Source organism: Mustelus asterias, chromosome 28 (assembly GCF_964213995.1).
Source record: "Mustelus asterias chromosome 28, sMusAst1.hap1.1, whole genome shotgun sequence".
Classification (NCBI taxonomy): Eukaryota; Metazoa; Chordata; class Chondrichthyes; order Carcharhiniformes; family Triakidae; genus Mustelus; species Mustelus asterias.
In genome coordinates this window covers 13,246,138-13,256,741 of record NC_135828.1, presented here as the reverse complement: position 1 = coordinate 13,256,741, position 10,604 = coordinate 13,246,138, and the positions used below count along the sequence as shown (strand labels likewise).

The following is a 10,604-nucleotide window of genomic DNA, read 5'->3' as shown; positions in this document are numbered from 1 at the left end:
TAAGTACCCTAACCAGAGTATTCTTATTTTTATTAATTCTAACCTCTTAATTTTCACCACCTACCTTCTAATTTGATGAATATCTACTTCAAGGTGCAATGTCATTTCTTATCAGCTTGGATCTTGTACGTCTCTCTTGTGGAGACTATGAATTGGCTTCAAATTGAATCTAAATTGTTTTTTGGAGCAAGCAAGGAGATGGATTGAGGTCTGTCTGGTCCACTCTGGCTTTGAAACTTTAAGAATGGAGTAAAAACTATAAAAAAACTCCTGATATAGATGTATTGAGCGAGATACCAGTGGAGGCTGGAGCCTTTTCTATATCTGTGGCAAACTGACACTCAATAAAAGATACCAAAAGAGAAAACGCTGGAAAATCTTAGCAGGTCTGGCAGCTTCTGTAAGGAGAGAAAAGAGCTGGCGTTTCGAGTCCAGATGACCTGTTGTCAAAGCCCTTGATAAACTAATTTGCTTTTACTCAATAAAAGATGGCCCATGCACAGAGGAGAAAAACTGGGATAAGTATTAACAAAAGCAGCAAAATGCTGGATAAACTCAGCAGGTCTGGCAGCATTTTTGAGTCCATATTAGCTGACTTTATCCACCATCCTAGTAACCGCTTCAAAAATTTCAACCTAACTGGTGACAGGTGACCTTCCCTTCCAGATAACATCGAGAGTCTCGAATTATCTCTTCACTGGACAAGAAGCTCACAGGTTGTTGTAAAAATTCAACTGTCCTTTAGCAAAGGAACTGTACCATCTTTACTTCACCTGGTGTGTGTGTGTGTGACTCCAGTCGCACACCAGAGTGGTTGATTTGTAATTACCCTCTAAAGTGGCCAAGCAAGCCACTCAAGTCGTATCAAACTTTGATAAAGGCAGCCCACTCCCACCGTCTTGAAGCAACTTGGGATGGACAATAAACACCAGCCTTGCTCCTGTTACCCGCATTCTGAGGATGAATTAACAAAAGCAGTATTTCTAACTATCCCATCAGGGAATTTATTCTAATCAGGTCAAGTTAATGGTTGATAATTTCTAGCGCTGATTCACTGCCCTCTTTGAATGTCGTTAGCCTCCATGGGAGTAATCCCCGGCTCTGAGAAGCTTTAAATATCTAAGCAAGAGACTCATGTGGCACATCTTTCATTTCTATCAGTATCCTCAGGTGAACGTGATTGGAATGAGAAGCCCGGTCTGATTTGCGAACCTTCCTTCTTCCCAGGAATACATCTGCATCCATCTTGACAGATGCAAACTTTAGTGCTCACGATATATTGCATGGTTAGAACAAAGAACAGTAGAACATAGGAACAGGCCCTTCGGCCCGCCAAGCCTGTGCTGATCATGATGCCCTAACTATCTGCCCTTACTCGGATGGTATCCTTCTATTTCCTCCATGTTCATGCACCCATCCAGATGCCTCTTAAATGTTGCTAATGTGCCTGCTTCCACAACCTCCTCAGGTAGCGTATTCCAGGCACCCACCACTCTCTGCGTGAAAAACTTACCCCGCACATCTCCCTTAAACTTTCCCCCTCTCACCTTGAACTTGTGCCCCCTTGTAAGTGACACTTCCACCCTGGGGAAAAGCCTCTGACTATCCACCCTGTCTATGCCTTTCATCATTTTGGAGACATCTATCAGGTCTCTCCTCAGCCTCCGTCTTTCCAGTGAGAACAATCCGAGTGTTTTCAGCCTCTCCTCAGCAATGGTTATGGAGCGGGGCCTGCTGAATCAGAAGCTGCCATTTAAAAGCTCTGCCCTAACCTGTGGGTGTATTCGAATCTGTCTGATGGAATCCTATAGGAGTCCTTGATACTTAGCAGAGTGAAAGGAGATTTTTAAAAATTAAAGTTAAAGTTTATTTATTCGTCACAAGTAAGGCTTACCTTAACACTGCAATGAAGTTACCGTGAAAATCCCCTGGTTGCCACACTCCGGTGTCTGTTCGGGTACACTGAGGGAGAATTTAGCATGGCCAATGCACCTAACCAGCACGTCTTTCAGACCGTGGGAGGAAACTGGAACACCTGGAGGAAACCCACGCAGACACGGGGAGAACGTGCAAACTCCACACAGACAGTGACCCAAGCCGGGAATCGAACCCGGGTCCCTGGCGCAGTAGTAACCACTGTGCCGCCCCATTACTGTTAGAGGAGAAACTAACTATGACATTGTGTTACAGTCACACAGAAAACTTCCTGCTTGTTTGCCCAAAATGCTGCTGATTCGGACAATTGAAAATGTCAAAACTGAAATGGATAGATTTTTGTTAGGCAGGAGTACTGAGGGTTGGAGATCCGCGGTGGGTAGATCGGAGCTAATACAGATGAACCATGATCTAACTGAATGGCAGAACAGGCTCCAAAAGGGAGCTGAATACAAGTTTTTTCAAAGTTTATTTATAAGTCACAAGTGGATGGAAAATTTTCGGATTGGAGGCAGGTTGCTAGCGGAGTGCCACAGGGATCAGTGCTTGGTCCTCTGCTCTTTGTGATTTTTATTAATGACTTAGAGGAGGGGGCTGAAGGGTGGATCAGTAAATTTGCTGATGACACCAAGATTGGTGGAGTAGTGGATGAGGTGGAGGGCTGTTGTAGGCTGCAAAGAGACATAGATAGGATGCAAAGCTGGGCTGAAAAATGGCAAATGGAGTTTAACCCTGATAAATGTGAGGTGATTCATTTTGGTAGGACTAATTTAAATGTGGATTACAGGGTCAAAGGTAGGGTTCTGAAGACTGTGGAGGAACAGAGAGATCTTGGGGTCTATATCCACAGATCTCTAAAGGTTGCCACTCAAGTGGATAGAGCTGTGAAGAAGGCCTATAGTGTGTTAGCTTTTATTAACAGGGGGTTGGAGTTTAAGAGTCGTGGGGTTATGCTGCAACTGTACAGGATCTTGGTGAGACCACATTTGGAATATTGTGTGCAGTTCTGGTCACCTCACTATAAGAAGGATGTGGAAGCGCTGGAAAGAGTGCAGAGGAGATTTACCAGGATGCTGCCTGGTTTGGAGGGTAGATCTTATGAGGAAAGGTTGAGGGAGCTAGGGCTGTTCTCTCTGGAGTGGAGGAGGCTGAGGGGAGACTTAATAGAGGTTTATAAAATGATGAAGGGGATAGATAGAGTGAACGTTCAAAGACTATTTCCTCGGGTGGATGGAGCTATTACAAGGGGGCATAACTATAGGGTTCGTGGTGGGAGATACAGGACGGATATCAGAGGTAGGTTCTTTACGCAGAGAGTGGTTGGGGTGTGGAATGGACTGCCTGCAGTGATAGTGGAGTCAGACACTTTAGGAACATTTAAGCGGTTATTGGATAGGCACACGGAGCACACCAGGATGATAGGGAGTGGGATAGCTTGATCTTGGTTTCAGATAAAGCTCGGCACAACATCGTGGGCCGAAGGGCCTGTTCTGTGCTGTACTGTTCTATAAGTAGGCTTACATTAACACTGCAATGAAGTTAGTGTGAAAACCCCCTAGTTGCCATACTCCGGCACCTGTTCGGGTACACTGAGGGAGAATTTAGCACGGCCAATGCACCTAACCAGCACGTCTTTCGGACTGTGGGAGGAAACCGGGGCGCCCGGAGGAAACCCACGCAGACATGGGGAGAACGTGCAGACTCCGCACAGACAGTGACCCAAGCCGGGAATCGAACCTGGGTCCCTGGCGCTGTGAGGCAGCAGTGCTAACCACTGTGCCACCGTGCCGCTCGTCTCCTGTTGCTCTGAACAAAACATACGGAGGCACAAATAAAAACAGGAGCAAGAAAATCACACTGATAGATCGAGATATCTTTTTCTTGCTCTTCAGACCGTTGAGCCCAAAGCAAAACTTCATTGGTGGCCCTGACTGGGTTTGAAGCCTGCTGCCTGACAGATAATCAAGCTGCTTAACTAGAATCTAACCGGTCCACTTCAAACACAAAGAAGCATGTTGAAAAAATACACATGTTGAATATCAGAAATTGACCTTTATTCTTGTACTAATCAATCGCTTTACATTTGATACAAAGTAACATTCTTCTTTCAGCAGGGGGTGGGTTGGGGGGGAGGAAAGACATCAGTACCTGTTTCTCTGTACCATTTGTGTCACACTTTGACTCTACCCTGCAACAACTTACACTGACAGTAGGTGCAGGGGTCAAACCACCAGTTCAATGAGTTTGGATTTCCATATTGAGCCAAAACGAAAGTTCCATCGGTATAACTGGATACTTTGAATGTAAAAAAGGGAAGCTTCCTCACTGCTATTGTAGGAATAAATCAAATTGTCTGCAGGACGTGAAGTCAAATGTACGACCCGGCCAAATGTTAAATTAGAATCGAGGTCGAAAGTAAGTACAATTTTTCTTTTAAATCGAACTGTTAAAACGTGGAACAATTTTTTGTCCTACGTTTTTTGTGAAACAGTGTGCAAGAAAACATCCCTTTTCATTACAGAATGCAAAAGTAAGCAATTTGCTTGAACGCACGAAAGGTTATCATGCGTCGGGCGATTAGTGAAACGCAAGGAAGTCCTGTGCTCCTCTGAATGATTCGGTTTGCGTTGGAAGTCTGCAGGTACAGCAGCGAACTGCCTTAAAAACAAAAACATGACACAAAACAGGAGGACCAAAAGCAATCCTGTATTAGGCACACAGGATTCACAAGTGCAACGTGAAAACAGAGGATATAAGTGTTGACAATTTGGCACGATATATTGGGGGGGGGGGGGAAACATAACATAAGCATTGCATTGCCGTTTCAATGACCAATTTCCTGACAGTGGCATCACTACAAATATTTACTGTGCCTCATAAACTATATTTACTCAGACAAAACCTCCAAGCAAGGGAAATAGTTTTTCCAAAGTTAAATAAATCTATCTGACTCGCTACACACTCTGAATTTTACTTTTCTTTTTTAAAAAAAAAACTGCTGGACATATACTGCAAAATTGCACCAAGATGAAGTTTCTTTAATATTTACAACTTTTAAAAAGTGTCATATCAGCATGCCAGGCCTAGCCTAATAGCTCATTACCCCTTGCTACATATCAATAGGCCCAACAATTAATGTATTAGTTTATACAATATGATCAGATACATTATGCCGTTTAAATATCAAGATCCATGCAGAAAAATATATTTTCGACAGACACAAAAGGGAACGAACAAAAAAAAAATGCAGTGGTCTGCCCTTTTCAGGAGTGCACAAAGAAAATCATAATTCACTCCAAAAAACAGTACCAATCACAATACCTTTTCCCAACTACATGATTCTCCCCCCCACCCCCCACTCTGTACCAATTTTGTTAGGTTAAAACTGCCAATAGAAATCACGGGGCACTATCATGTAGCCAGTTAAACATGACCGCACACATGCACAAACTTCACCCCATTCAGAAGAGTTATCTTATCCAAAATACAAAGAATAAGAAATAAGGATATAAACATTCACGTAAACATTTAAAACAAATACTCAGGAAATATTACTTGTAAACGTGTGATTCTAAGTTTTAGTTGCAGCATTACTTCTTCCAACTTGTATTTTAGGAGGGGGGGGTAAGAGAAGGTGGAGTAATATATATATATTTTTAAAATCAGTCCTGAATATATCCAATTTGAAGGGTATTTTTAACTGTGCAGGAGTACACTGGATGCTAGGACAAGGCCTATTCAACAGCCTTTAGTCAACGCCCTCAGGCTGGGATATTTTTCTGCTCACTATAAGTCTCTTCAGCACACTGTTCATTCAGTCTAATCTCCAATCTTCAATGCGTTCTTTCAATGCGTTCTCAATACAGCTACAATCAACTTTAAAACCTTTATAGGTGCATCTGTGAAATCCGAGCTGCCCGGGTGGGATCCTAGAGTGTTCCAGCTGGAATCCAGAGGACTTTGTTTTGTTCTTGATCAACAATTGTCATGATCTGAGTGCAAATGTAGGGCAGGCTGCCTCCCTGGACAATACCTGCAAAGAGACGGAAGGTGATTAATAGTTGGAAAGAGACTGTCCATTTTGTCGGGTTTTCTTTGATCATAAACCGATGATACAAAGTTAGAATTTCTAGAGGTAATCACAAGCATAAAGCCCTTCCAAAATCTTGACTTTCAACTGGGGGTTATTACAACCCTGCTGATTACTCAACTTTCCTGCAACACTTATTGAAGCCATGTGATCAGATCTTCCCAGTTCACTATTTATATTTCAAAGGGATGTGACAAAAGATAATAAATGCTACAGGGAAAACATAACGGGCGCGAGTTCATGGCCTCTCTCGTCCCGAAACCGTAAAACCCCGCCCAAGGTCAACAGACCTTTACATGGTCGGCCCCTCGCCTGTTCCGATTCCCGTGGCGGGCGGGACGGTAAAATTCTAGCCAACATTTCACAAAATATCACAATAAATACATCAACATAACCTGGATTTAAGAGGAAAGTAACTATTAAGCTCTTTCTAAGCCTCAATGTTCTCCTATTTTTGTCCTCTCCTTCTGAAGGCAACGATTTATCTGGCACAGCCCAGATGTTACCTCACCCATCTTGCCCTTTTGCCTTGCAGGGATCAATTAGTATTTTCAGTGAATTTTACAATGGGAGGCCTGACCACGTCGTCATCTGGAGCTTCACACAGACACTTTCCAGCAGTGATCAATGGACAGCTACAGACGCAGAGTTCCTCCTCACTAGCCCAGGATGGGCCCCTGCTGCTATCAGTTAGCTGACGAAGAAACCAGGGATTAAACCTGCGCCGTCCCAGGCTAAATGACTCAGTACCTCAGGGTACAATAGATCTACTCACTGTGCCTTAAGCTCAGTTGGCTGGACAGCTGGTTTGTGATGCAGGGTGATGCCAATGGTGTGGGTTCAATTCCAGTACTGGCTGGGGTTATTCATGAAGGCCCTGCATTCTCAACCTTGCCCCTTGCCTGAGGTGTGGTGACCCTCAGTTACATCACCACCAGTCAGCTCTCCCCCTCAAAGTGGAGAGTAGCCTATGGTCATCTGGGGTGTTATATCAGTTATAATGTTTATAGTTATAATTATCTTAGTTTTACGGTGACGATACCATTACCATGAGGACGTCTGACTTTAATATCCCAACTAATTAACGAACAATGTAAAGAAAACAGATGATTAGGAACCAAGCAATATCGTACATATCTCACTCATAGCACAAGTTATTCAATGACCCTACTTGTAGAATATTAGTCAAATCCAATTATATATCATATGAATATTGCTTTAGCATCAATTATTTTCCCAGGAGAAGCAAAAGGCAAGAAAGAAAAACTTATAACAGTGCAAGGAATCTGATGTTTTTTTAATCATAGAAATCATAGAAACCCTACAGTACAGAAAGAGGTCATTCGGCCCATCGAGTCTGCACCGACCACAATCCCACCCAGGCCCCACCCCCATATTCCCCCACTAATCCCTCTAACCTACGCATCTCAGGACATTAAAGGCAATTTTTTTTTAAGCACGGCCAATCCACCTAACCCGCACATCTTTGGAGTGTGGGAGGAAACCGGAGCACTCGGAGGAAACCCACGCAGACACGAGGAGAATGTGCTGACTCCACACAGACAGTGACCCGAGCCGGGAATCGAACCCGGGTCCCTGGAGCTGTGAAGCAGCAGCGTTAACCACTGTGCCACCGTGCCGCCCTGTGTCCACTATTTCAAGCATCCTATGTGTACCATTTTACAGGTGTGTTAGAAAATCAGCGGATATAACACAGTATCTTCACTATATCATGTCAAGCCTATCCAGTGTGAAATTACTTTCAACAGTACTGCACGAAGTATTACGGGCGAGATTTTCCGGCCGTGCTTGCTCCAAGACCGGAAAATCCTGCCCTAGGTCAAAGGATCTTTGCGTGGTCCTGTCCCGCCTGCTATGATTCCTGTGGCGGGTGGGATGGGAAAATTCTGCCCTACGTATCTGCGCAGAAAAAATATTAAACAATGTAAGGCCTATGCATCCTTGAATCACTACTGTATGTTTATTTCTAACCACTGAAACCAGTATGGACAATTATTGATTAAACGTTTATTGTCTTTAAATGTCTGACACCTGCAGTTAACGTTAATCTCAAAGGCATTTTATGTTTTGAAATACGCACTCTAAAGCTGTTTACTGTAGTTGGGAATTCACAGCAGAATGGCATTGGGCACTGCCATCTAGTGTTATCATACTGTTAGTGCACAGAAAATGCACTCATCAAATCAAAAGTACACACAAAATATAAAGGAGAAACCAAAGGAAACAACAATAATTGGTTTAGAACTTAGCTTCAACCTTTGGATTGGATTATGCCACAAGAAAGAATTGAGCTGGTGCATGGATTGTCTTAAGTGTTCCGAGTTGTTGCTTAATTTAAGACTCGTACTAAATGGAACAACAGCCTCACATTTTCCAATGATTCTTCAGGTGAGGATGGGATATTACACTTAGCCTTTTTGCCACTTTACTTAAAACATCTACATAATTTCACTGTACTGGAAGAAGGTAATGTCCTTATTCTTATAATGTTAGGATACTGAAGCAAGATTAATGGAGATTTTAAAGTCTAGATAATTTGAACCATTCTTTCAAACCAATCATTTCTAGAGTAACTTAGCTTCATTTTATTTCATCTTTCCTTGAACAATGGTTCACCTTGCGAGAATGATCTAATATGGATCTCTATTGATTTTAAGTTACAGAAAAGGACGGACCTGAACGTTAGACCTTGTCAAGTATAAAGAGGCTGATACTCTAAACTGAATGCTAGAAAGAGGATTTAAAATGTCCAAATGAATTAACGTGAGATCATGTGCTGTTGGCCACTTTGCAAATAAGGATCAGGTCATAGTTTCAAACTGTGCAACAACTAATCTCCACTAGGTGTCCTTGAATTTGGTAACGGACTTTCAGACAGATTTCTCATAGAAGCCCTGCAGTGCAGGCCCTAGACATCTTGGGACACTAAAGGGCAATATCCTAAAGCCAAAGTCAGAAATCCATGGTTTGCCAAGAGACTGGTTCGATGTTCCACCAGCCTGGCCAATCCACCTAAACTGCATATCTTTGGACTGTGGGAGGAAACCGGAGCACCCGGAGGAAACCCATGTAGACATGGGGAGAACGTGCAAACTCCACGGAAAGAGGCCATTTGGCCCATCGAGTCTGCACCGACCACAATCCCACCCAGGCCCCACTCCCATATTCCCCCACTAATATTCTCTAAACTACGCATCTCAGGACACTAAAGGCAATTTTTTGTTAGCACGGCCAATCCACCTAACCCGCACATCTTTGGAGTGTGGGAGGAAACCGGAGCACCCGGAGGAAACCCACGCAGACACTGGGAGAATGTGCTGACTCCACACAGACAGTGACCCGAGCCGGGAATCGAACCCAGGTCCCTGGAGCTGTGAAGCAGCAGCGCTAACCACCGTGCCACCCCTGTGTCCGTTATTTCAAGCATCCTGTGTACCATTTTACAGGTGAGTTAGAAAATCAGGGGAATCGAACTTGGTCCCTGGCACTGTGAGGCAGCAGCGCGAATCACTGTGCCACCCCTTGGGACATTAACTGGTATTGAATTATGTTGAAGTGTTCCTGGCAGAATATTTTGTATATTGAATTTTAATACGGAATGCTTCAACATGCATGGAGTTAAATGAGATTTATAAATGTTCCAACTGGTTGAGGTTTGTCGAACACCAAAGTCCCCCTTGAATGAATACTGGACTAGCTACAGTAGTGCTTGTGATTGGCAGATAAAAATTAAGAAATGATTAGTCCTGGATTTAGGTAAACCCTGCCGCATACAGGATAGGATGTGAGATATCGGTCTGCACTAACAGCTGCAGTCTAACACAGCTTACCTGTGAAAAACTTGGTGTACTCCTGTTCAATCTTCTGAGCAGCCTCAAACTGTTCCTTGGAATGTTTTTTTTGTGTACCTTTGTCCCGCAGAAAGATTGGGTCCTTTTGCTCTCTGTAAATAACAATGCAATCATTGCAGAGTTTGATCAAACCAGTGTAGTGGAATTCTTATCAAGGACAAGGACATTCACATGTTCTTACAATCAAATAATACTTGTTATTGGCATTTTTTTGTTCTTATTCTTTTTTTTTATAAAAAGGGGATGTCACTGGCTGGGTCAGCATTTATTGTCCATCCCTAATTGCCCTTGAGAAGGAAGTGGCGAGTTGCCTTCTTGACCATTGCAGTCCCTGTAGTGTAGGTACACCCACATTGCATTAAATACATCAATATTAATTTGACGTGCCTTTGCAATTTTCTTTGGTATACTTTATTCAGTATACTGTATGGACAGAAAATGGTGGAAATACTCGACAGGTCAGGCAGCATTTGTGGAGAGAGAAACACACTGTTCTGCACTGAACTCCATCTGCCACTTGTCTGCCCAATTCACCAACATGTCTATGTCCTTTTGAAGTTCAAGACTATTCTCACGGTTGACAACGTTTCCAATTTTCGTATCATCGGTAAATTTTGAAATCATGTCTAGGTCATTAAAAAGAGCAAGGCTCCCAAAACTGATCCCCTGGGGAACTCCGCTATAAACCTGTCTCTGATCTGAAGAAC

General features: G+C 43.2%; 1 protein-coding gene across 14 annotated transcripts in view; it reads right to left on the bottom strand.

Annotated features, from left to right (window-relative positions):
• Nucleotides 1-3,969: 3,969 nt before the first annotated feature.
• Nucleotides 3,970-10,604, bottom strand: part of dlg5a (discs, large homolog 5a (Drosophila)) — a 210,359-nt gene continuing 203,724 nt past the window's right edge. For all 14 annotated transcript variants that reach the window (XM_078199527.1, XM_078199533.1, XM_078199529.1 and 11 more), the window contains 2 exons: nucleotides 9,877-9,989; nucleotides 3,970-5,968 (listed from right to left, as the gene is read on the bottom strand). In XM_078199527.1, coding sequence (XP_078055653.1) covers nucleotides 5,865-5,968; nucleotides 9,877-9,989 — 217 coding nt within the window. In that variant the 3' untranslated portion in view covers nucleotides 3,970-5,864. The remainder of the gene's footprint in view (nucleotides 5,969-9,876; nucleotides 9,990-10,604) is intronic.